Below are 27876 nucleotides of genomic sequence, written 5' to 3'. Positions count from 1 at the left end.
CCGTCGAACTTCACTCCGCTTCTACCAATAATGTTTCTTCTCCAGAATCATGTGACCAATAGGCCAGTCGAAGACTGACGAAAGGCAATTTATCTTCGATATGTGTATTAACACACACAGGATTCAAATCTTCTTCCAGGCATCCTCCTTCCATCTGACACCATCCTTTTATTTACCAACTAAGTTGGTTTTATTTCTGTAGGATACTAAATAATAGTTAAGAACTATTAAATAGATAGCTACGGTGTTTATTACAATGCTTTAATAATAGGTACAAGTAATATTAATTATTTATATTAATGAATGGGATATTAATATTGTTTCAAATTTAACGTTTGGCGACTTATTTATTAGGGGACATTACATAGAGTGATTGAGTTCTAATTTCTTGTTGTTTCCCTTGGGCTGGTTTACCGCCAAGAAGTTTAGTTTATTTCCTGCTAGATAAGCAGAAGGGGCTGGCTTGCCGCCCGTGCATTGTAATTTTCAGTTATTGGCATCTAACGATCCCCGGAACACCGTATGCTCTCACCCTCTCAGATTGAGCTCTGAACAAAAGGTGGAAGGGTTCCCTTTCATTAGTTTGGATTATTTCTCTAGCCTTAACGGGTTATGGTGTTTGTCTCGTAATTCTTACTGCCAAAAAACAAAAAACAAAATTAAGGGAATATTACATCTACTCACTTGTTTTCATGGACTATGAAAACCTCTTGTCTTCTATTGAAGATATCAGTGTTTTCAATTAAAAATGCATTGGCTCTTGTGCATTCATATTCAACCTACAGATAATGATATAATGCAAAGTTTTGTGAGGAAAAATAAAATATAATATTTTTTTGGAGAAAACATTCATAAACTAGCAACTCGGCAAGAATTGCCAATTAAGTTCTTTCATAGACTGTACTTGGTTAGAGCAAAAAGGAAATGACACACAGAAACCTTCTCAATCCCTATCATCTTCAACATTCTGTACAACAATATTCACTCAAAGAAAAGATCCATCATCAAGACACTAAAACTGTTTGGATACATTTCTTAAATCTCAGTTTATTAAGCACTCTGAACATAATCTTCAAAGGCCAAACCATGAAATAGAAGTCCATGTTTACTCTTTAACATTGTGAGGAAATCTAAAAGAAAGCTAAAAGAGTAAATAAAAAACTAGAAGAAAGCTGAGAAAAGAGCAGCAATTACAATTGTAAATAGTAAGCTGCAACATTACCAAAAATCAACATCAAATACAACAAATCAAGTTTGTGCAATTCAACATCATTCTTCTTTATTCCTAAAAAAGCAGAATGTTTTCAATAGAGGACCTTGACACCACATCATGAGCTTATTGACTTATCCACAAGTAACTGATGTTGCTTTTTTCTAGAAAAGTGATTTTCTTGCGTGTCACAACTGTTGAATTTCTTGTGTATCATCACCTTGGAGTGATTCTCACATGGAAACATTTCAATAGGAAAGATGTGATATTCCTCATTAAGAGTAGGATCAGAAACCACGTATTACCCTTGGCATCATCATTTTAGTGAAAATGCATTGGTCCTGTTAAATGTAAACAATCCAAACAGAAAAAAGAGGCAATCTAAAGAAGAGCAAATGGGCAAAAACAAACACATAATAAGAAAAGAGAATATGTACACAATCAATTAAAAAAAAAATTATAAATGAGATGACCCACAATTTACCGGATTCACATATTATGAATTATATTATGTCACTGCCCAAAAATTTACCAAACCACCCTCAATCTGCTGAAACCCTAACATATGCTCTAGAAAATCTTATGGTGATAAGTCTTTGGGCAACTGATACTATTGCACATGATAGAGAACGGACTGTTTGTTTTTCTCAACAATGGCGTGGCTAACAATGAGGGTGATAACTGTCTTGGGAAGAAGGACGGCCCTAGCTCTAGGGCTTCAAAATCCATTAAGCAGGGAAATCAAAGGCATACTTTTACTGCTGGATCTGGCATTGATTTGTTCCCATGTGCAAAGGGTTTCTTCATCATTAGCTGCAAATCAGAAAATCACAATGAAATTTTGTCTTCTGGCCCACAGTTCTAGGACAAATATTACCCATGTTTGAAACCTCTGTATGCCTATTTTGATCCCAACAAAGACTATTTCATCACAATCTTGATATCAGTCCAGCTCCTTTATCTTCTATAACAATTTTGGAGTGGACCTGATTTCCAGGTGATCAGCGACTCAATTGGTAAATTTATGAATGCTTCTGAGGACACCAAAGGTTGTCTCCATACTACCTCTGATGAAATCTATGTCAAACTGGATTTAAACAAAGATCTTCCAGAGACAAGTTTGATGAAAAAAATGGCTGAAGTTGGGCTGAAGTGCTTCACCATGAAGATATTCCTTTTAGATGTCAAAAGTGTTTTGATTATGGGTACTTTGCTGCTGATTGTTCAACGAGGTCTCCCAGTGACTCTAAAAAGCACAGCCAAAAAAAAGGCAACTTAGCAGGATGTGAGATTAGTCACTTTTGGATTCATCCTTTAGATTTTCAGTCTGTGACTTCTTCACAGCTGCATGCAGGTTGTTCTGTTGGGAGTTCAGCGTCACATCCTAAGGTCACCCCCAGCCATGCTCCAGATGTTTTGGTAAAACTGACTCCCACTCATGTTACTGAGGCTGTAATATCTAATCAAGCACTCATGAAAGACAATGATTGGACTGTCATTCGGAAGAAAAAGTTCATAAATATTCACACAATATGGGTCTTTGCACCCATGGTAAGATGGGAGAGATTGGAGAAAGCAAAGGCTCAGAGTAGTTTCCTTAACATTCCTGTTCATGGGAATCTGCACTAGTTTTTTGACTTTATGGCTTTCTCTGGCAGTTGTAGCCATGTTTTGTAATGTTTCATGTAAAGTTCTGCCATGACATCTCTAGTTTTTATTTTATATTTCTGTAGTCTATATGGTGTAGGCCCTACCCCACAATTCATCTATCAAATAAAGAAGAAAATGGAAAATGAGAAAGTCTGGTCTTGATCAGCTTGGTGGTTCTTGAAATATGATAGAAATAAAAAACTTCAACAGTGTATAAATATCATTTTTTAAAGATAAACATCTCTGGAAAGAAATATTGATTGTATAAACCATATAAGCTATATCTCCTATGAGGAAAGGTTGCTGCAAATGACATATAGTAAAAGATAAAATATTTGCAGATATAAAAAACATTGTCTTCTAGACTAAGAGAGCTTTAACAGTCAATATGTGCACCTGTCTTGAGATTCCGACATATTGCAATGTTCTGTTTTGGTCAAAAATTGCATACACGCTTGCCTTTGCATCAGATGCACTTTTGTCTACAATCAAACCTTCATCATCCAAATAGGAGATAAATTCCAACTCCTCTAAAGAACATGCATTTTTTGGTCCCTGCAGATTTTCTCTTTGTAATGTTGCTATTCGTCTTTTATATTCTTCATGAACCTGCAAAAGGTGAAAGTTCAGAAACAATATAGTCTGATTGGAAAAAATGTAATCCCTTGAACCAATACAAGCTTTCAAACAAGCTTTCAAAGCTTCTACCCAATTCGAATCTGAGGGATATCTTATAATATAAAAAATGCACAATCATATGAACCTTTGTTTACAGCATGATTCAATAAAGAAAGCTCTTTTTCTTGGGTCATCAAATTCAAATTTTCCTAATCCTTTCTAAATGTAAGTGATAGTAAGGTCTGAACTTATTCATCTTGAGGATAATTCTGATTTGATATCTAATATTCAAAAAACAAAGTACTTTATTTCAATCAAGCTGGGAAATAGATTGCTTGAAATTATATGAAAGCGCTGTAGTAGATCCAAGATGAAAGCATAACGTATACAAGAGAATGTCATTTAGGAAGGCTACTATCTATGTAGAGATTAGACTTCTATAAAAATGTCTTGCAACTGAGCAACGAAAAAAACATGCAATGCAAATAGGGAGAAGCTGTATGAAGGTCCTCAAACCTCCCAAAAGGTGTTAATCCAGACAGATGGACTACTATTTAGTTATTGTTGTTTCCCTTCTGCAATTTGGATTATGAAGCATTGGCTTTGTGTATTCATCTTTTACTTCCAGACCCATGGAATTAAAATTATGCAGCAAAAGCCCAGAATAGTATGACTATGGGGCAACCACCCAAGAAAAACGGGGTAACATGGTAATATTCTAAAGCATTACTCTAAGGCCACAACTAGGGCTTCCTGTCCTAATTGAAAATGATTTTGAGGAAGACAGAGTTGTTAAGACACTTTTAAGACCACAAGTAAAAGTGTAAGTAACAATTTTGGTAATCTCCTGTAATGTCCCTTGTAGGAACCTCTTAGGATTTGGCTATAACTGGAAACATTACTGATGCACAAGGGCAATGGAGATTATAATTTCATAGTCTTGCTTGTAATTGTATAATTGAAAGATTGATATATATAAGACTTCTTCAATCCTCCTTTAGTTAGGTTATCCAAATTACTTGTTAATGAGCAAATTAAGATGAACATATGATGATACTATTAACACAAATGAGTTTATGATCTGTAAGAAAATTTATACACAAGTGAGACAATTCAGATCTTGCTTATGTTATGAAAGTATAGAAATGCTGACCCTGGTAAAGGTCTGATCACTCTTCCTGAGTTGTATCTTTATATCCCTGCGTTTTATGTAATAAGGATCTGCTTATATCTGAGAAAATATAAATTTGTATATAAGGATTTCTTATCCTACTAATCTGACTGATTTTCTGGTAATAGTCCGATTGCCTTCCCTGCAATGACCTTATAAGCATGCAATTGGTTTAACGCTGTTCCTGATCAACAATCCTTATAATCATGCATTCATAGCCTTGTAGATGGGTGGGTCAATACCATCATTCTTGGCTGCTTAATGGCTCTTTGAGCACTTCACATCTGAATTAACTATCTGTTGTGACCATTTCACACATCGCCCCATTAAAATGGGGACCCCCTCTTTTTGCTCGGTTTTGCTCGTCTTTCTCTCTGCTTTTTAGGGTTTTGGGTTAGTGAGTCAGTCGTCTGGACTAGGGTTAAGCCTTAGGGTTTCCACTTTGATTTTTTTTTTAAGCCAAAGTCCAGTCCATTTTTGAGAGCTATTGAGCATCCTCACGTAGATGCAATTTTGAAATGAGGTGAATCTGTCAGGAGGTCAAGTGAGTCTGTCTAGGTTCAGTCGGAATTTTGAAAGCAAGTCCAAATTTTTGCCTAAGTGTTAATAATGGAATTTTGAAATTCTGTTTGAGTGAATTTTCGACCAAATTTTGGAAATTTTAATAATTGATCCTGAGCATTGGAAATGGCCTAATTTTGCCTTGTGAAGTGACTAAAGTCTTTAAACCTTAATATTTTGGCCTATGGAAGCAAAATCGCTCCTATCCCTCAGCCAGGGACCAAGGCGAAAATTGGTATTTTTATGCATCTTGGTTATTAATTTGTTTCATTTGTCTTGTGCAGGGTCGCCAAGAGATGTAGTTGAACGTGAATTGAAAGTTTTGAAGATTTTGAGATCCAAAAATGGCAAATTTTTTGGGGTTTAAGGCCAAATCGCTCCTGTCCCTCAGCCAGGGACCAGGGCGAAATAACTTACTTAGACCATTTTGACCTCATTTTGATCAAATTGAAGCATCAAGGACATGATGGAAGGTGAAATCAACATGATAGAGCACCAGGGTTTAGTCGTTTGCAATAAAAAGTTGAACATTTGCCCTAAAGGACAAAAATCGCTCAGGTCCCTCACTGAAGGACCGGAGCTTGTTTCTCAAAATTTCACTGTCCTTGCAGGATCAAGACGATTTTTGGATTCGAAGAGATAAAGGAGGACATCTTTTGTCCATTGAATATAATTTGAAGAAATTTGCAAACAAGGAAATGTGCCAGAAGGACAAAATCGCTCCTGTCCCTCACTGAAGGACCGGAGCTTGAAATCCAAAATTGCCTTGTCCTTGAAAGATTTGAATGATTTCGCGATTTGAGAAGAACAAGAGAGGTACATTTTACTCGTTGAATATAATTTGATTGCACCTCGAAGGAGAAAATTGGCCCTAGAAGCAAAATCGCTCCTGTCCCTCTGCTAGGGACCAGGGCGAATTTCAATGATGGCTCCCGTCCCTCTCTCAGGGACCAGAGCGATTTCTTTATAAGACAAGTTTTTGGCGAAGTGAAATGAAGTTTTAAGTTTGAGGCAAGCAAAGGGAGGCATAACGAATCTATTGAAAATAATTTGAAGATTGCAAGACGCCAAGTGAAGCCCATATTGTCCTAGGCGCTCCTGTCCCTCTCCCAGGGACCAGAGCGATTTCCTCTTAAGGCAAATTTCTCACCAAGTTGAAGCAAATTCCATGTCAAAGATGAGTGAAGGGGAGCATAGCGGATCCATTGAAGATAGTTTTAAACGTTGGCAAAGAATGATTGAGCCTACAAATGCAAGTTCGCTCCTGTCCTTCAGTCAAGGACTAGGGCGAAATCTTGGTTACTTTGCCTTCCCTCTGAATTTTAATGAATCCAGGCCAAGGTGCGTGGGGGCGATGATGTTTGGAACGCCTCGAAGAGAAACAAAGTTGCAAGGACCACGAAAAGTGATGGAAATGGTCAAGTTCGCTCCTGTCCCTCTCCCAGGGACCAGAGCGAAATATCTAAGTATGCTTAATTTTGAGGTGTCACTTCCATTTCAAGCGTTCAAAAAGGAGTAAGGAACACCATTTTATACTTTGAAGGCAATTGCAAGTTGATATGAACAAAGATTAGCCTAATGAACAAAGGTTCGCTCCTGTCCTTCAGTCAAGGACCAAGGCGATATTCATAAAATCAATCATTCCTTCCAAAGATCACATCAAAGCAAAGTTACACAAGGTTGAAAATGCCTTTAAAAAGATGATAAGCAAGGGGTTAACGTCAAAGGATGGCAATCTTAAGCTAAAATGTAAAGTTCGCTCCTGTCCCTCACTAAGGGACCAGTGCGAAACTCACTTGAATATCAAATTTGCCTTGTAAAGGACAAGTAAAGTACGCGTGGAATGAATGGATAAAATTGTTACTTGCCTTGTGATGCAAATTGGTGATTAAAGAGACAAAGACCAAGGAAGAAAAGCAAGTTCGCTCCTGTCCCTCAGTCAGGGACCAGAGCGAAAATGATCTAGGAGGCATTCATTTCAAAACATTGAATCGATCAAGCTCAAGGTTCCTATTTAAAATGCCAGTTTGGACGTAGGGGATGAAGTTTCAAACGTGAAAATGCAAGATGGAGGACCTAAATGCATAATCGATCCTGTCCTTCAATCAGGGACCAGAGCGATGTGGTTTGCATCCCGTACATCTCCCATGTTTTGGCGCCAATAAATTTTCAAATGCATTAAATGCTAAATTTCGATGAACCTTGATATTTTTAATTAAAATTGGCATTTAATAGGTGCGCATGAGGCATTCAATTTTAATTTTGCCTTTTTAAAATCGAAATAATTAATTATAAAGGCATTTTAATTAATTATTAATTTAAATAAAATTAGAGCGCTTGGGTTTTATTTTCCATATTTTTACAAAGTCGGCTTCCATTTTTATTTAAAATTTATTTATTATTTGCCTATTTTCAAAAGTCGGCCCAGGGGAGATTAATGAGGTGAGCACCTATAAAGGAAAGGTATGATACCACATTTCAAATCATTATTTAAATCATCCTTTCACATGCGATTTGGAGAGGTGAATAAGGAGCGAATTTCATCAAGAATACAAGGTGCGAAATTTCCATCAAGAGGAGTGCGAATTTGGTTTGAAGAGGAGCGAATACTCTATCATCACGTTGAAGACTCCAAGGGTGGTGGAATTGACAAGGAAAGGCGCCTTTGCTAGAGGTGGATCACGTTGAAGATTTCAAACTTCGTTTTTGCCTAGGCGAATTTCCTTATTTTGCATCTTTTTAGAGTTAGCTCTCGAGAAAGGTATGGCAAACTTCCCTTGTCTAAATTTTGAATTTTGATCGTCAGAGCCTCAATCTAAATTTTGAATTTTGAAATTTTGAATTTCCAGTAGCTCAATCATATTTAGGAAATGATAACTCAAAGACTTATCATGAAGTTTCCTAAATTCAATCTTTAATCTAATCTATGTTTATACATTGCAAAATCTATTTCTTATTATGAAATGTTGTGTAGGTGTTACAATGGCGACCCCGAAGGCGGGAGCATCCACCAGTCGTCCAGCTCTCATGAAGGAAGATCAAAAGAACGAAGAATTGGAGACCAAGATCGTGTCTAAGTGAAGCAACATTGGAGATACCAACTTGGGAAACTTCAGTACGAAGAAGTTTCGAGAGGTCCCTTACATTGGCAAGCCATCACCTGTCGCCAGGAGGATAATTGAAAGTGGCATCATTAAGGCGGCCGGCTTCCCTCCAGCAGTCCAGTGCCATGAGTTGATGATCGAGTGTGCTCGCCATTATGATCCACAGTCCAGATCGATCGTGTCCAAGGAGGGAATCACTTTGGCTTATCTTTCAGAGGAAGCTATAAGTGAGGCTTTCCATCTTCCGGAGCACAGAGATATGATTTACAAAAGCATAGAAGGAGCCAGGTCCATGTATGAAGATGATCCAGATACTTGCCTAAGCATCATCAACAAGAATTGGTTACTTAAGAGTCGTCCTCGCCTGAGCAAGATTCCGAATACACCACATAGGATTGATTTCCAGGAGGAGTACAGAGATTTGATAACACTACTCAACCGAGTCACACGAGCCCCTCAAGCCTTCTATTTTGAGAAGTGGATGTTCTACTTCATCCAAGTGATAGTTCAGGGAAAAGGAACAATTCATTGGGCTAGAATGATTAGCCATTGCTTGGACGTACAGTTAAGGAGACTGAAGGCTACCAAGTCCTTCCACATGAGTTCATACATCATATATGCCTTGATCAGGAGCTTTGAGTATGCAGGACTACCTCACAGAGGAGTGATTGGAAGAAGACCCGGCGAGGTCAGAGTTTGTGATTCCTATGTTCACTTGCATCATCCGCCAAGAAGTAACTACAAGATAGTCAATGATACCTTCACGATGAACATCACCAGGACGTTGCAAGGTGGAATTCACAATAGGCTATCTCAAGATGCACAAGAGCTTATAAAGAGGTACGGTGCTTGGTTTATCCAATTTCCGAAATTTACTTATATTAGAGTTCATGGATGTCCTTCACCTCCATACATGTTGCCGATATATCCGACAGACAGAATAGTGTTACTTGAGGTAACAAGACAGTTGGCAGCTTATGCGAAGGCATTCAGACACAGACATGGAAATGGAGTCCCTGTGCCTATCATATTAGGGAATTCAGTTGAGGTATGTCCTAATGCTCTAGCCATGGATGATGCAGAGAAAGAGTTAGCTTTATATTCATTTTCATTCTTTGCATTGAGAGAGACCTTTGATCCATATGGGTATATAGAGGAGACAGTCGGAAGAAAATATAAGCATGAGTTTCAGATAGAAGACTTTGTGATGAATCTCTTAGATGATCTTGAAGTGAAAAGAAAGATGCATTCCAGATTGCCTTTAGACTTCATCAGGAAATGCAAGATTTACAGAGTGGCCGACCAAGCTCAGGACAGTGGCAGACATCTCCAATCATCTTATGATCGAGAAAGCAAATCAGTGAGGCTAGATTGGAATGAACCCGAGATTGTGGACCTAGATGCTTTGATGGCTCCAATCTTGTCTTGTACTCGCAGATGGGTTGATGTGCAGCATCAGAGGTTGAGAGAGCAGGGCATAGCTATGACTTTTACTTTAGAGGAAAGGCCAGCTGAAGGTGGGGCAAGTGTAAGTGAAGGTAATCCTAATCCCAGAAATGCAAGCGAGGGCAACCTTCGAAGCGTAAGCGAGGGCAATCTCCATCCGAGAGGCTCAAAGAGGAAAGAGAGACCTGAGAAAAGAGAATCTTCCAAGAAGAAGCAAGAGGCCAACCGAGATCGTTCATCCGGCACATCTTCTCGACAAGAGAAGAGGACATTTGAGATAGAGGAGTCTATGGAATCAATGGTACAGAACGATAAAGAAGGACAGGCACCTCGAAGGTCACCAAGAGGGTCTCTCCAAGCTAATGAACTACATGAAGATAAGGAAGATAATGAAGTAACATCTCCTCTCAGAGAAGAAGAAACATTGCCTAAGGAGATACAGGTTAAAGAAACAAGATCTGCCATCCCAGATTGGTTAAAGGAAAGACTAACAAGGGTGATTGTGATCGAAGATGAAGACAATGTAATTGATTTAGAGAGCCTTGTTGGGAATTCTCAGGAAGTGACAGAGAGAAGGAAGGCTACTAAGATGTCCAAGATGATTAGAGATGAGACAGGATCCAGGAAATTGCAGATAGCTACACCGGCAGTGGACAAGTATGAAGGTGAGATCCTCGCAGAAGAATATGATGTAGAGACATTTGAGCTAGGTCCACTCACAGCCGAGCAGACACTAGATGAGGCCACCGATTCATTTGAAGCATTAAAAGACAAGCTTAGGGAAGAAATGGAGAAAAATAGAAAGCTTGAGAGAGAGAGAGGTGCATGGAGAAGCTACTTTAGCCATCTCAATCAGCCTTTGGGACGTCAGGATCCAGCAGTATCTCCTATGCAGGCACTTCCCCTTCAATCAATTGGTGAGGCAGAGAGAGTCAGGAGTTTGGTCCAGCTTATGGGCTCTTGGATTGACAAATCTCATACAGTTGTTATGGAATTTGCAACGAGGATGATGCAGACTATTCACCGAGCTATCCAGGTTCTTGAGATCATCCACAATTTAATGATAACGGTAGCTGTCTTTGCTCATACTAAAGATGTTATCATTCCTGTCCTGCAAGTAATCAGACAAACATCAAGGAAGGTCCTAGTACAAGAAAAGATAATGGATGGAGGACATCATAGTTTACTTCAGTGGTCAACCTTACTCCAGATGAAGGAAGTTCTCTTCGAGGACATCAGTACTAGATGCAATCATATTGAGGAGGTTATCCACCCGATCCAGGACAAAGTGTTTGAGGTACTACGTACTATTCTTGGCAGGAGGATCAAAGTTGAGACAGATGTGGATTTGCAGGAATTGGAAGAAAGGGTCAAGGTCATCTTTTGCAAAGATGCGAATGTTATCACAGATGAGCAACGAGACCAGATGTTTGCTACCACGCTCCTGATTGAAAAGACCAAAGAACTTGAACCTGAATGGGATGCTGCTCTTCTCAAGGCTTTTGATCAGGTCATCCACTTAGAGGAACAAATGAGGAATCTTCCCGAGATTCCAATTGCTGAGATCGAAGGAATCGTATCCAGATTCATTGCATATGCTAAAAAGGAGCATTGGAAAGGGAATAAGATTCTAGAAGAAAGGTTGTTATAGATGACATGGCACCTTAATTGTCATTGGTCTATGTCTCCTAGATTTTTGTGCCAAATTTAATATTTGACTATGCATTTAATATTGTTCAGTAAAAAGGGGGCTATTTGTAATAAACCCTAATTAGGGTTTAGGTGTCATAATCTTGGCCATTGATCTTCTTTTTGATCTGGACCGTTCATTGTAACTGAGGATGCTATTTATACCCTCACTCCTTTTCATTTTGTCATTATGTATTAGAGAATTAGAGAGAGATTAGAGATTAGCAATTTGATAGAAGCAAGTTACTTTGTAGCAAGATTGAGCTTTGAGGAAGGAATTTCAAACAATTGTTGTTCATGATGGCTTTGAGATCAATAAAATATTGAAGTTATGGTGTTTTATTGCAATTCTTGTGGTTATCTTCATGGTTGTTCACTTTCTTGAATCATTCTCAATCAAAGTAGTGTTTTAATTTGAAGGACGAAGTGTTGGACTTGATCCTCGGTGAGATTCACTTTCCAAACCACTAGCTTCTTGCTGATTGTAGGAACGCCTTGCGTAGTCAACTGGATAAACTTGAATCACCCAAACCTTCAATCGTCATTGAACCTTGGATATGTGCCTTTGTGGTAGTATCCATGATCCTTGATGAATTGAGAGATCATTTGTTACCTTAGAAGATCGCATCAATTTCAATTGAGTTGTTATTTTATGGCAATATTGAAGTTGGTAGAATCTTGCCAAGTTTCGTCCACATTGAGTCATTCTTAGGGTTAGATTAGACTAGATCTCTTGCAAACCCTACTCTTTTGATCTTTTTGAGAATTTGTTCAGTTTAGGAAATTCTACTTCGGAAACGTAAGGCCCCTTGATGACACATCAATCACAACGACCACTGGTGCTTATCCACACGTAGAGACCCTACTTAAAAGAACATTGGAGTCACCCTAACTGATCCTTCTTGCGATATCTTCAGCAGTTAGAGACTTTATTCAAGAGAGGATAAGATGCCTTTGGGTATTTTATTCTGTGTATGATTGTGTACAAAATACACGTCAACACTATCTCAAAACAAATCTTCACACCCTCCTTTACTTCTTCATTCTATCTTATTTTATACCACTAATCTTCATAACTCTTCATTGAAAAGAGACACCTCTTTGCAAAACATAACTCTCCAAATCGCACCTCTTGGATGAACAAAATGCATTTCTGAATAATCGCACCTCTTTACCTTTTTATAATTTGCTGACATGTCTTACTAAATCACACGTGTACAAATCGCATCATGTGGAAAATAATCATTAACCCACTGCAAAGTCTAACTAATCATTATTTTAATCACTGCATAAATCAATGTCTTTAACTTCTTAAAAAACCACTCCTTGTTTATCAACAATTGTTTCTAATGGAGTTGCTTCTTCTGATATTAATGTATGTTTATATAAATTGCAGCTTTGCCTGTCATGATCACTATCTATGGTAATTGTAGTCTTTAACATGAAGCTGCATCATCTGAAAACTAATGAATCGCACCATAGTTTCTGTGTGTACATGATTTTCTGTGTTTTGTCTTCCACCTTTATCATGATTGCAATCAATGTTTAGGAGCAGTTAATATTTGCTTGTTAATAAACACGTTTTCTTCTTCTTTAATCACCAATCATGTCTCTTGATGATACTCTTCACTCTCTAATGATCGGTCATATCAATGTTTTGACAAAGATATTAGTTAATTATAAGTTTGCAGTTTAAGTATTATGTAATCAACGTAATCATGTTTTTGCTTAGCCAGTTTTGTACATTAATATGGAACCTTTCATTCTGAAACATAGTTGACCTTTAGTCTTCCTATTTACAAACAATGCTTTAGATACATTTGTTGTTTGTTCCAAACAAACCACTATATGTAGAATTGCTGTCACCAAGACATATGAAGTCAATCCTGTGAGGATCACTGCATTCCTTATTCCAACTTTTACCACAAGCCACTGCATCATAGAACATAGCCCTTAGAACATAGAACTTTGCCCTCATATAGAATGCTGCCTTCTTAATCTGATCACTGTTCTTAATCACTGAGTTTTTATTGATGCTTGATCTTAATCATTTGTCCTTTGTATCATTTATAAAGATAATACAAGGAGCTTTCTCAAGGTATCACAGAACTGTTTTGCTTCATACATGATGAAGGCTGGTAATCATCCTCAAAGAGACCTTTATTATAACAGCACCTTTACTATTCTTGCCTAGTCTAACCATTGTTTCTGCTACTGACTAAATGGAAATGTTCTAGGCCTGCCACACCACGGGCCATCCAAGATTCTGCTACTTGTTTGGTATTAGAATTTGGATGGCAATATCACATCTCCTTTCTACTGCTAAATACTGTGATATTATTTTCCATTGACATCCTAAAAGCCTATGTGATTCCTACCATCTGACTGATAAAAATGTTGGCTTTAAGTATAGTAAAGAAACTACCACACTCAAATATTCAAGGACAATGCCTTCTTGGCTACATGTACCTACATTTGCAAATATAGCCGTGTAATAATAGCATTTTAATTAATACTTTAGCCCAACAACATATTGAAGACTTTGATATAAAGACTGGTCTTGGGAAAGGAATGCAATCTAGTTAAGAATTGTAAAATTAAGAAACAGTTAGAAAACCATCTCCCTCTTTTATACTGCACTTTACTAAATTCATGTTGTTTATGCAATTCTATTCATGATAGGCTTTCTCCTTGAGAGGTAATACAGATGCAAAAGCATATGGATTTCAAAGAATCAATGTTGTTCAATTAATCGAGGAGACAAAGCTCCTTTAAATAGAGGTACAAAGACGTGTTGTGACCTAATCACACATCACCCCATCCCAGATAGGGACCCCCTAGCTTTTAGGCCCTTTAGGTCGTTTGGTCTTGGTTTTTTGTGTGTGTGTTGGTAGCAATCTCTTCAATCTCTCCACTTTGCAGATGTTCGGGGGTCAGTTAGAGTTAATCTGCTTCTCTGTCAGGCGAATTCTATGAAGTCTAGGGCCTGTTTTGTCCTTTTTTAGGGTTTCTACCTTTTGTCCTAGATTTTAGGGGTTCTGGTTAGGGTTTTGGAAAACTGAACATACGACTGGAATCAGGACCCTTCAAGGGACCTCCCAGTAAAATTTGAGCCCAAATGGAGCAACTTTCTATTTTTAGAAAGTCCCTATATTTAGGGATTTTTCCGAGTCCCGAAATGTCACCATTTTGCCAAAACTCAAAATTACTAATTTTAGTAAGTTTCTATTTATAGTAAGTCATTCATGCACCTTGTCTAAGGATCTAACGCTGACACCTTGAAGGTTTCTATTTTTGGAAAGTCATTACTGGCAGGGTCAGTCAGACAAGGCGACGAGGATCAGATGTTCGCAGACATTTCTAATTCCGGAAAGTCAGACAGTAGACAAAGAGAGCCAAAAATGGGTCAAGTGCTGGAAATCCATGCCTAAAATGGAAAGCTCAGGAAAACACTTCAAAATCCCAGGAGGTCAAGATATTCTAAGTCTGGAAGATTAAAAGAAAGGAAAATCCATGAATCCTTGGCACAAGCAAAAAAGCGCCCAAGTCTGGAGTCAAGCGCCAAAATGAGATTCCCAAGGAGAGATGGAAAATCAGTGAATCCATGGCACAAGCAAAAATGCGCCCAACTCTAGAAGTCAGGGGCCAAAATGAGATTCCCAAGGAGAGATGGAAAATTCATGAATCCATGGCACAAGCAAAAATATGCCCAAGTCTGGAGGCAGGCGCCAAAGTGCGATTCCCAAGGAGAGATGGAAAATCCGTGAATCCATGGCACAAGCAAAAATGCGCCCAAATCTAGAGTTAGGCGCCAAAATGAGATTCCCAAGGAGAGATGGAAAATCCATGAATAATCCATGGCACAAGCAAAAATGCGCCCAGTCTGGAGTCAGGCGCCAAAATGCGATTCCCAAGGAGAGATGGAAAATCCGTGAATCCATGGCACAAGCAAAAATGCGCCCAAATTTGGAGTCAGGCGCCAAAATGAGATTCCCAAGGAGAGATGGAAAATCCATGAATCCATGGCACAAGCAAAAATGAGCCCAAATCTGGAGTCAGGCACCAAAATGAGATTCCCAAGGAGAAAAGGAAAATCCATGAATCCTTCTCCTAGTCAAAATTGTGCCCAGGTATGAGCTTGGGCGCCAAAATGAAGATCCCAGGGATTCACAAAGAATTCCATGAATACTTCTCCGGGTGAAAATTCCGCCCAAGTAAGGTGGAGGGCGCCAAAACAGGATGTCCAAGGATAACAAAGAAAAGATGAAATTCCTTGGCCAAGTGTGATTTGCACCCAAGGATGCAGTCAGGCGCTGAACAGAGGAGGTCAAGGACAGAAGGAAAATCCATGAATCCTTGGCATGATGAAAATTCCTCCCAAGCTAAAAAAATTGAAATTTTGCCTAAGGCATGGAATCCAAGGAGTCAAGAAGAAATAAAAAGAAAAATTCCCCTCGAGCGAATTTTCGAATTTGCTATTTTTAGACACCAAATCTCGACCAAGTGTGGAAAATTTTATAGATTCAGAATCGGGATGAAATTCCCCATCCAATGAACCTGACTCCTAAATTTTAGGAAGATCCCTAAAAAATAGGGATGTTGAGAAGAGGCATGAAAATTCCTTCGAAAGCAGGAGACGACAAGTTAGAATGGAATAGAGCAAATCCTAAGAAAATCCTTCGAATTCCCTCCAAAATTGGAAAGAATGAAATCAATGAGTTGGCAAAAGGAATCTTCCAAGTATGACGCATGACTTGGAGCATTGAAGGAAAATTCTAAATTTGAACTCATTCGCATGGGAAGTTGTCTTTGCATGGCACAGTGATTGGGGAAAGTATGACGAATCATGAATGCAATAACTAAATTAATGCCTCTTGAGAATTCTATATAAGTTTGGAAAGACATTTCATTTCTCACGTGCAAGATTCAAGAAAGAAGAGGTGGAGAAGTGAAGAATATTCATACTTAGTCTCTATTTTCATCATTTCGAGGTGCTTCCAAGATGGCGGAACCAAGCAAGGCAGCTACTATCTCCAGGCAGGCATTGATCAAAGCGGAGATGAAGAGTTTTCTTCCTCATTCTCGGTTGAATTCAAGGTGGGATGAAATCAGCGATACTAATTTAGGCACATTCAACTTGGTTGCATTCAAGATCCGAATGTTTGGAACAGCAGGGCACAATCCTTCCCCGACAGCTGTCAAAATGGTGAAAAGTGGGATTGTTGCGACAACTGGTTTTCCTCCTGCTATTCAATGCCCAAACTTGGTCTTGGAATGTGCAGCACATTACAATCTAGAGCGGAAAACAATCTCAACGCCAGATGGCAAGCTACTGGCAATATTGACTTTGGAGTCAATCGGTGAGGCTTTCGGAATACCTTCACACTATTCCATGATGTACAAGACCAGCAGCGGAGCTCAGGCAGTATATGAAGCAGGCCTTGTCAGGTGCGCTGATTTGATCAACAAGCAGTGGTTGCTGAGGCCTAGAGTGCACGCTTCCAAGATGCCCAAAACTCTCACAATCTTCGAGTTCGAGCAGGAGTATGTAGACTTGATAAAAATGCTAAGCAGAGTAATGGGATGCCCACATTCGATGAACTTTGAGGCTTGGATGTTCTTCTACATAGGCGAGATCATGAATTCAAATACGTTGATCGACTGGGCTAGATTGATCAGCCACTACCTGCATGAACAATTGAAGAACCTGAAAGAGAAAAGCTCCCAGTCCTTTTTCATGAGCTCCTACTTGTTCTATATGCTTGCACGAAGGGGAGGATTCGATGGGCTGCTAGCAAGAGGAATCATGGGTTGCGGACCAGCTCAGTTGAAAGTACGTAAGTGTTATCCCCAGCTGCATCTCCACAATATGAATTCTTACAGGTTGACGAACGACACTTTCACCATGTACTTGACACGGCTTATGCAGAATAAGTTGCACATGAGGTTGTCGCCACAAGCAAGTGCCTTGGTCCAAAAGTATGGAGCTGTGTTCTTGCAATTTCCTAAATTCACATACATCAGGACGCAGGGATTCTCCTTTCAGTCATACAAATTGCCCAGATATCCATCAAACAAGCTTGTATTGCTTGAGCTCATGAGGCAGTTAACTGCTTATGATCAGCTGCAAAATAAGAAGAAACAGTCAATTGAATTTCCAGTTGTCTTGGGGGACTTCATGGAGATATGCCCAAGTTTGGAAGCCGTTGAAAGTGCAGTAGGGGAGTTGGCATTCTATCGCCTGCCATTTTATACATCCAAGGCCCAATATGATCCTTACAGTCAGGTTAGGAAGGTTGTCGACATCAAATTCATACACAGGTTTCACTTGGAGGATTATTGGGCAAATGCCGAGGATGACTTTGAGGTCAAAAGAAGAATGCATTCCAGGTTGCCCCTCGACACCATCAAAATAAGTGAAATTTATCAGGTGCCGGATCAGGTGAAGGAAGATTCAGATTTGACACAACTTGAATTCGAGAAAGTAAAGGATCAACCTATCCAGTTCCCAGATTGGTCAGAGCCTGAGGTAGGAGATTTGAATATCTTAGCTAGACCAATGCTGAAATTCACTAAGCACTGGATTGACAGGCAGACAAGAAAGTTGGTGGAAGAAAATATTCATCTAACATACCAGCTAGTGGGAAATCTGGATTCCCACAATGAGGCAACTGAAAGCTCTTCACAAGTTCAGGCAGGAAGGGAAGCCCGGATGGACAAAGGGAAAAATGCCCCAAAGAGGCCAAGGGCAACAAAGAGGAAGGATATCCAGCAGGAAATCCCACATGAGGTTCAACAAGAAGCCTAGCAAGAGGAACCTCCACAAAAGAGAGCAAAGACAAGAAGGGAGCATCCACCAATTAGCTCCTCGAGCGTACAGGAAGTGGAGATGTTTCCACATCCCACAGGCCCACTTCCAGGGAACGTTCTAGCACATGATATACTCAACATCAATGCTTCACAAGGCCACCATCAATCGAGAAGTCAGAGGCAAGAGAGTCCCCCGCACCAAGAAGAAGTTCACCAGGACAGCTTCGTGGAGACTATCCTTGGTGAAATGGAGGAAGAATCTCAGGAACAGGAGCATGCAGACGATCATAGCAATTCCATCCCCATGCCAGATTGGTTGATAGGCAGACTGGGGAATGAAGCAGAAGGAGGAACCAATCCTGCTCAGGAGTTAGAAGAATTATTGAAGAGGATGGATCGACCAGCGAAAAGAAAGGCTCCCCGGAAGTTTTCCAAGGTAGTCAGGGAAGAATCTGGATCCCGGACTTTGCACATCGCTAAACCTGCAGTGGATAAAGATAGGAGTGAGACTAGACAGGAGGATTACGTCATCAGACAGCTTGATCTTGGCCATGCTTCCACTGGTCAAGTAGTGGGAGACTCTGAAGATTCCTCCTTAGCCATGAAGGAGAAGTTGCTGAAATCAAAGGCAAAATGTAAGCGGCTGAGGGAGGAAAATAGATTCCTATGCGAATACGTCAGGAGTTTCAAAAGACCCCTCAGGGAAGCAGGTCCTTCATTCACTCCTCCTCCCTCCCTTCCCAAGGAAGTGGTCGATGATGCGGAGCTCGATGATGCGGAGCTTATTAAAGCAATGGTGCAAAATTCTTGGGAATGGATAGAGGACGTATATGCTGAGGCAGGAAAATTCATTGAGGATCTAGCTCACCTTCATTCGAAATTCGTGGCCCTCCTAAACAGATTAGAGATAGTAGAAGGATTATGGGAAGATGTAGATGTTTACCAAGACTTAACCATTTCGTGACTCAGGGCTCTGACAAAGACTCCGAGGCAAACTCTGGTGGACAGGAAAGTGATCCAAGAAAATGAAGCCTATGACTTTCCTCGATGGTTCTACGACATCTATTCAGAAAAGAACACCCTTGACAAATTCAGCATTGACTCTGTCACCTTGACGGAGTCTATCAAAGGGATATAGGAAGAAATCCTTAGTGCCATGGAAGTTTTGTTTGCAAGGAAACTCAGTGACAGAGGAATAACGGTGAACTCCCTGAAATCCCAGTTGCACGATTTCTTCTTCGTTGGTTCGTTCCCTAAGGAACATTTTGCAAATGTTTCTTCATTCTCCGGTATAATGAAGAAAACACAGGAAGTCATGATAGAGTGGGAAAGCTTCTTTTCCAGGAGCGAAGAAGAAATTGCCTTGATGGAGTTTAACATTGAACACGTGCCAAGTGTCTCCATCGGAGAACTGGAAGCTATCGTCGGCAAATTCATTGCATACGCCATAAATGAGCGAGATAATGGTCGTCCATTTTTGGACGAAAGTCTTTTGGTTGAATAGTAGTGGCATACTTATTGCTGAAGGAATATTGACTAGGCGTGGGTCCAGTCAATGCATGTCACCATCAGATAGGGAATCTTCTTGCATGTCGCCTTCTCATTACGATTTTATGACAGATTCTTCGTGCATGTCACCATCACTTGGAGAATGATGGGAATTTATGATGGTGTCGGTTATATTCTGGGCATAATCAACATCATGGGGCATATTTAATGTGCTAGTGGGTGCTATTTTAGGCTCTTTTAAATTAATTGAACATGGGCATAATGGGTTATTAATTGCCGATTCCCACCTTGTTGCACTTTGAGTGGGGAATCTTTAGGGCAAACCCTAATTAGGGTTTTGCATGTAATCCTGGTTTGAGGCCTATATAAGGGGGTGACCCCCTCATTTGTAAAGGAGGAGAGACTATCGTCAGAGATTGTTGCTAAGAGTTTTTGAAGCAAACACTTAATACATTGTTCAATTGTTGGTGCGTTCTTGTGTTGTTTTGGAGCTCGCATGGTCTCATTCTCTTCATAGATTAGATTTACTTTCATGCTGTTAGACGAACTGGATTTGATAGGATCGCTTGTTGCAAAATTCGTGCTCATACTTTTGGTGTGCAGCTGATTGTTGCATACCGTGTAAAGTTAGCCTAAGCCTCCGTTATATGTGTATGTTTAACTTCAATTATCAGAAGAGATTGTTCGATTTGATGGTTTCTCTTGATGATTTGAAAATCTTTAACAAACCCTCTAAAGATTGCACCGCCTTCATGTAGTTGTGTGTTGTTGGCAAAGCGAAACGTGGTTGGATTTTGCGCAAGTTACCCCATCTCCTTCTTCATAGGATTAGATTACTTTTAGTCTAGTTTTTTCTCTGCCCTATTCCTATTTACTTTCCGCATAATTCAAAATCCAAAAGATCCAAAACTAGAGCTTCTATTGCAAATCATCCGTATAAAAACTCCTTGAGCTTGCATACGTTTCTTCAACATATGTAAGGCCCCTTGGGTTATCAGCAAACCCATCAAACAACTAAGTCACATCCACGCATTGAAGGAACCTTGGGAATTAGCCATTTGAACTTTAAGTAATCCTAGCATACGGACTAATCTTGATCAAGAGAGGATAAGGTGATCGTTGGTGACTTTATTTTGTGTTAGACACGGTCATAAAAAACATGTCAACAAGACGATGTTTCTAAAAGTTGTTCAATTAATCGAGGAGACAAAGCTCCTTTAAATAGAGGTACAAAGACGATGTTTCTAAAAGAAACAATCGTTAACTAGAGGCGAAATTAGAAACAACTTAAATGACCATTAATAACACAAGGATAAAGATATTATTCTAATACCCTCCCTTAATGGTCATTGTTCTAACTACCAAGAGAAATAATAGAAAAGGTTGCCCCCTTCTTCTCAGAACACGCTGCAACAGAAGACAAGAGCCTACCACTAACTCTGCCACTTGAGATGAGTCTACCACCGACCCTCCCAAAAACTGCAGAACTTCTGGAGATACCCAAAACAACACCAACCATCCAACCTGATGTTGGAGAACTATTCCTCCCTGTAAGTAGAGACACACCAAGAACAGTTGTCACGATTTTGAGGAAAAAATCGGCAAACCCTCCAAACTATTGCAGATGAGCAAGATGCCTAAAAATAGACTGCAAACAAGAGGCTAGTGCAGATGTTCACACAACTCCAGGTGCGACGAAAAACAGGCTGCAGCAAAGTACAATTTTTGAGGAAAAAATCATAAACCCTTCCATGATTTTTTTTTACAGGGACAAAAAATATTTAAAAACCCAGAGACTTTTTTTAAGGGAAACAAATATTAAAACCCATCAGAATTTTTTCCAGGTAAAAAAATATTAAAAACCGAAACAAACATCGATGCCCATAAGCCATCTTCATGCTTTTCGAGGCATGAAAAACAAGGTATTGAGAAGATGCTAAGAGCACAAAACCTGAGGTACAAGGTTCAATGCATTGAGACAAGTCCAGGCACAAATTCCAATGCAGAAAATAGAGGCAGATACAGGTACAGACTTCAAAAAACAGATAAAGTACAACTGACATAGATTTTGAGAAAATTTTACGACTGACCCAAAAAAATCCAAAGACAACCCAGAAATCCTTGTGAAAAACCCAAAAAGAATCTGAAATCAGAATTGAAATCCGCTGGCACGAAATTCGAGGCATGGAAAACAATGCACCCACAAAATTTTGAAAACAACCCAGTTGATCTCTCGAAAAACCCATCAAGAATCTGCAATCGGAAAAAAAATCGATTTAATCTGAAGGGTAAAAACCCTAATCGAAAATGCAAATTTTCGTCCAAAAATAGACGGAAAAAAATTCACAAGTGGAAAAAATCACGTCACGCATAGAGGATTAATGGCATCGTGGGACGAAGGTCTGGTTAAAAAAATATCTGCCACAGAAAACACAAAGAACAGAAAGCTTATTTTAGTTTCTGATGTGATGGATTCATGTTAATGGATCTGATACAAAGAAAGAATCAAGAAAAATAGATCATCATAAAAATAAACTTAACAAATTGCAAAGTAATTTTAACCATACATTTTCTCCAATTTACCATATAAGAAATACAAAGGCAAAGGTGGAGAACACTTCAAAAAATACTATAACAATCTGCAGTTTACCTGCTGACTCTGGAGACGCATTCTCTGTGCATTTTCATCAGCAGCAGCAAGCTTCTCTTTCCATTTGGGTTCTGCAGAGAGATAAAATCATCGAATTAGTTTTGAATACCAATGCCTGTAAACACAAATATTAATTATTATAAACACCATTTCTTTTATTACCATTCCTTTATGTTCTTGTCAGAATAGTTTGTTAAAGAATTAACAAAGGAAACTCAATGGAGTCCAACAAAGAGAAGTGAAATTTGGTTAGGTTTTCACTGTTAACATAAGGCCCTTATTGACTGGTAGTTCCTTGTTATTAAGGTTTGGATATCATCGGAGCATATAGGTCAAGCACACAATTTTGATTGTCATCATGTAAAGCCTAAGATACACCAATTCTTTCTTGTCATCATTAAAGGATCTAATTTAGTCAGTATGTTTATATCCTAAAATTTGTTGAAACCAAGAATGACATACACTGGAGCACAAAAATAAAGATAAATAGAAGAATAGAACCCTCAATAAACTAAACACATCACAAAAGAAGGGAATCTCAAGTAGCGAAACTCAAATGAATGGCACAAACCTAAGAAAAATTCATTGGAGGAATTAACTATGAAGCATTACAGCTCAAGTAAAGGCAACTTATAGGATAACTAATTTTGATATAAGCAAGAGACCAAGAAACATATTTTTTTCAAAAAAAATATTAAAATCTTTACTAATAGGAGAGCAAATTAATTTCTATCAATTTCCAATAAACATGAACAACTGAGATCCATAGGTTGGGCAAGCAATAAGTTTGAGCAAACCAATAATCAAAGACATGATAAGATATAGTACGACTTCATTTTGAACATGCATGATTGAAAGGAATTCAGATAATTCTTCGACTATGAAATGGAGACTCTCTTTTCACACCCTTTTGCAAGGGTTAGTATGAATGGTATTCCATGAATCCTGTCCATCTACATAGACCCTACAAAAAGGGACGTACTTTAGCTCCCTACCTCCATTTTATCACTGCATAGGCTTTTGAATATATAATAAAGGCAGCTAGAATACAGGGGCAAATTAGAAGTATTCACAGGTGTCAATTCTTCAATGTTCACTTTGCTAATGACTTGACTTTGACTCCTGAGCTTAATCAATAGTTAGTTCACAGAACATTGATTGTTAAGTTTCACTCTTTGCCGAGACAGTAGAAGTTTTTCATATTGTGCACAATGACCCTGCTACATGACAAAACCAAAGACAGAAACTTATAAAATCAGATTAACCTATCCATTATTTTTGTTTTCTGTTTGCCATGCAGCTGACTATGGCTAAGTATTGGAGTGGAGTGATGGAAATGTTTGAAGAGAAGCTATCAATGTGAAATAAGCTTGTTGTTTTCGTTATTAAAAGTGCAGATACCAAGAGATGGAGATGGGTATTAGTCAGACACTTTCAAAAAAGGTTGGAGAAAGATACTTGGCAACAACAAAAATTTAAAATATATAATTACGCCAAAGGCATTCCCTCTACAAGAGGGACCAAGCTAATTTCAGCTTTCAACGACATAAAGTATTGGAGAAGGGATTCAAGACAATCAAAACAAACCTTGACCATTCCTTATTATCAATCTCCTTTACTTAAAAATCTATACATATGGAAAGGTATGTTAATAAAACATGTCATGCTGCCTCAATTCCCATTACAATTGACAAAACATGATTTATGGGTGGCAATGTGCAACGATCTCGAGAAGAAAACTGATAAATAGAAAAAGTAGTTTTGTCCATATTCTCTCTATTCCATTTACTTCAATTGAATGATAGGAATACCTGCAAAAAAGTGAAAATATATTAGGTTTTACCAAACGAAATTGAGTTTTTACTTTTTTAAAATTTTATTATATTTTGGGGTTGTAAAGGGTCATGGAGATCCCACAAACCCTCCCACACCACTTATACACCCTAAAATCACATTTTCAATACAAAACAAAAATAGAACAAAAGTTGCAAAACTCTTGGCGACCTCCATTGTTTGCTCACTATTCAGTTTTAAACTTTTACTAGTTATAGGGAATGGTATTTGAGGGTTGGGGACACCTCCCCTTGTAATATGGATACAAACTAAAGCCCTGAACTTTAAACCTCAATAACCACTGAAAACTTGAAGCTTGGCTGCAAGAGTTGAAGCTCAACAGTAAGGAAGTTTAAAAGAGCATACAACAGTGTCAAGGTACGTTATTTTGCCTTTTTAAAAAGTTTTTGTAGCTTGTTATAGAGGTTTGTAAATTGTAGCTAGTTTTAACTTTAAACTTTTAAAAAATGTTTTGGTTTCAGTTTGTTATACCACACAATGAGTACTTTCAGCAGTTCCACTGATGACAAAGTGAATGAGGGCAGTAAAGAAAATGAAGTAAACATAATAGACATTTCTTATCATTCTGAAAAACCAGAGACAGGTTCTAGTGAAACTCCACAAGACCGTTTTGCATGCCCTTCACCATCTCTTCAAAATATTTGCAATAGGCTCTTTCAACCCCAAAAAACCCTTGCTTCAATTTTCCACCAATTTAACCGTCAACAAGGGTAAAAATACAAGGGGGCAACAAGCATTGGCTATGTTATATTTGCAAAAACAGATTACCATGGAAGCTATACTAAGGTTAGAAACCATCTATTGACTGAGAGTGGACATGGAGTTGGAGATTGTGAAAATATAACATTGGAACAGCAAGTTGAAATGGAAAAATTGGTTGGAGTGAGCAAGCGAAAAATCACTAGTACTACTCACAATAAGAAAAGGTCATCTATTGATCAATATGACTATTCCAATATATCAGTTGGAGAGAGTTGTGATAAAGGGAAGAGAAGACTAATTTTGCTGTATGTGAAAAAAAAAATACAATGGTAGGGTTAAATAATTTGCAAAAGTGTGAGCAAGTTGATGATTCAGTGGCCAGATTTTTAATACCCATGCTAATCCATTTCATTTGGCAAGGTCTACTTATTTCAAAGCTATGTTGATAGATGCAATGGCAGTTGGACCCTCTTATGCTCCCCCTGGGAGAACATAGATTGCATACCTCCCTCGACAAAAAATATTCCAAGGTGAACATGTCGATGGAGGAGATGAGACAAACATGGATTAGGACTGACTGTTCCATTGTGTAAGAATTTGTCAAATATAGCCAAGATCAAGAGCTCAATGAATAGCACAATAAGAGAGACAAAATATTGATACGAATAAATTGTATTCTAATCAAGATGCAAATACTATCAACTGGATCATTACATACAATGAAAGATGAGCCTACTTATAAAGGCAAGGCCATATGGATATGTGAGCACACAATCATAACATATGGCGGAATGAGAAACAAGGGTAGTGTTGTGACCATTTCACACATCGCCCCATCGCAACTGGGGACCCCCTCTTTTTGCTCGTTTTTCCCTCGTTTTTCGCCTTCGTTTTTAGGATTTTGTTAGTCAGTCAGTTGTCTGGATTTAGGGTCAAGCCTTAGGGTTTTTATTTTTGTCTTTTCAGGCCAAAATCCAGTCGTTTTTGAGAGCTTTTGAGCTTCCTTTTCTAGGATGCAAATTTTGAATGCAATGAGTTCGCCAGAATGGTCTAATGTTCAATTGGAATGTTGATGCAAAGCTTAAATTTGTCTAAGTGTTGAGAGTGAAGTGTGAATTTTTTTGTCCGATTGAATATTTTGACTAAATTTTGACCTTTTTGATTTTTGATCCTGGGCATTGGAAATGATTTGTTTTTGCCTTGTGAAGTGTTAAAATGTGAAAAATCATGTTATTTTGGCCTGTAGGAGCAAAATCACTCCTGTCCCTCAGTGAAGGATGGGAGCTCATTTTCAAATATCTCACTATTCCTGCAGAGTCAAGACGAATTTCAAATTGGAAGTGATGGAGAACGGCGAAATCTTTCCATTGAATATAAATTGAAGATTTTCATGAGCACAGAAATGCCTCCAGGAGTAAAATCGCTCCTGTCACTCAGTGAAGGACCGGAGCTACAAATCAAATTTTGCCTTGTCCTTGTCAAGTTTCGACGACTTGATGATTTGAAGAGGTCCAAAGGAGGATGCTTTACCAAATGAATATAATTTGAAGTGCTAACACAAAGGAGAATGGTCTAGAATGCAAAGTTCGCTCCTGTCCCTCTCCAAGGGACCAAGGCGAAGTACCTTATAGCTCCCGTCCCTCTCCCAGGGACCAGAGCGATGTCCTTCATTGGGCAAAATCCAGGCAAAAATCAAGACAAGTTTACGTCCAAAGGCAAGGAAGAGCGTGAGATGAACTCATTGAATACAAATTGAAGATTTTTAAACGTCCACAAGGGTCCCAAAATGCCCAGTTCGCTCCTGTCCCTCAGGAAGGGACCAGAGCGATTTTTTGTTATAATTAATTTTCTTGCCAAGTTGCGGACGATATCAAGGCATGGATGAATGGAGTAGAGCATGACGAATCCGTTGAATATAAATTTGGAACCCGACAAAATGAAATGAAGGCCACAAGAGATGGATCGCTCCTGTCCCTCTCCAAGGGACCAGGGCGACACAATGGTTATATTGCCTTTTACTTAAGTTTGAAATCGATCTAAGTCAAGACGAAGGGTGGCAAGGGCATTTTAAGGCATCTTCATCGAGCACAAGCACTTAAAGGTCATCACAATGAAGAGATTTGCACTCTAAGACCCAGATCGCTCCTGTCCCTCAGGAAGGGACCAGAGCGATATCTCTATAATGGCATAAATTTCAAAAGACAAACAAGTTTTGAGCAACCAAGAGGGTCGAAAGGACATCATTTCACGTAATGAAGATAATTGCAAGTTGGTAAAAACAAGAACAAGCACATAATGATGAACTTCGCTCCTGTCCCTCAGGAAGGGACCAGGGCGATGTTGGATATATTGGCCATTTCATGCAAGATTTACGTAAGATCAAGGGTTTGCAAGGTCTTAGAGGGTCCATGGTGCCTTTTGAAGTTAATACACAAAGATTTTGAACGTAAAATGATCACCAAGATGTACATAGGGACCATATCGCTCCTGTCCCTCTCCAAGGGACCAGGGCGATTTGCCTTGGACTCTTCGTTTTGTTTCGAGTTCATGCCAAGTCAAATACTCCACAAGATCATACAAGGTTCGAGACATCGTTTGAAGATCACATGCAAGAGTCTTGAACGTCCAAACATCGTCAAACATACTAAAATGCTCACATCGCTCCTGTCCTTTGGACAAGGACCAAGGCGATCCCATCAAAAGCACTCATAATCCTTCACAGTCAAGGCAAGGCGAGGATGAACAAGGTAAAGGATGGCATTTGGAAGACATCACCACGAAGATCGAAGTTTAAAGTTGCTAAGATTATGAAAAAAGACATGGATCGCTCCTGTCCCTCTCCAAGATGATCCCTCTAAATGCCCAAACACCACATGCAAACAAATGGAACGAGCATAGAAGG

The 27876-nt window shown here is 39.0% G+C and overlaps 1 protein-coding gene across 2 annotated transcripts in view; it reads right to left on the bottom strand.

Moving 5' to 3' along the window:
- The window catches only part of LOC131049504 (uncharacterized), a 123051-nt gene that overhangs the window by 48251 nt on the left and 46924 nt on the right, over window positions 1–27876 (bottom strand). For both annotated transcript variants that reach the window (XM_057983572.2, XM_057983573.2), the window contains 2 exons: window positions 22419–22489; window positions 3257–3469 (listed from right to left, as the gene is read on the bottom strand). In XM_057983572.2, the coding sequence (XP_057839555.2) occupies window positions 3257–3469; window positions 22419–22489 (284 nt within the window). The remainder of the gene's footprint in view (window positions 1–3256; window positions 3470–22418; window positions 22490–27876) is intronic.

Source organism: Cryptomeria japonica, chromosome 11 (genome assembly GCF_030272615.1).
Source record: "Cryptomeria japonica chromosome 11, Sugi_1.0, whole genome shotgun sequence".
NCBI lineage: Eukaryota > Viridiplantae > Streptophyta > Pinopsida > Cupressales > Cupressaceae > Cryptomeria > Cryptomeria japonica.
This window is presented reverse-complemented; position numbering and strand designations above follow the sequence as displayed.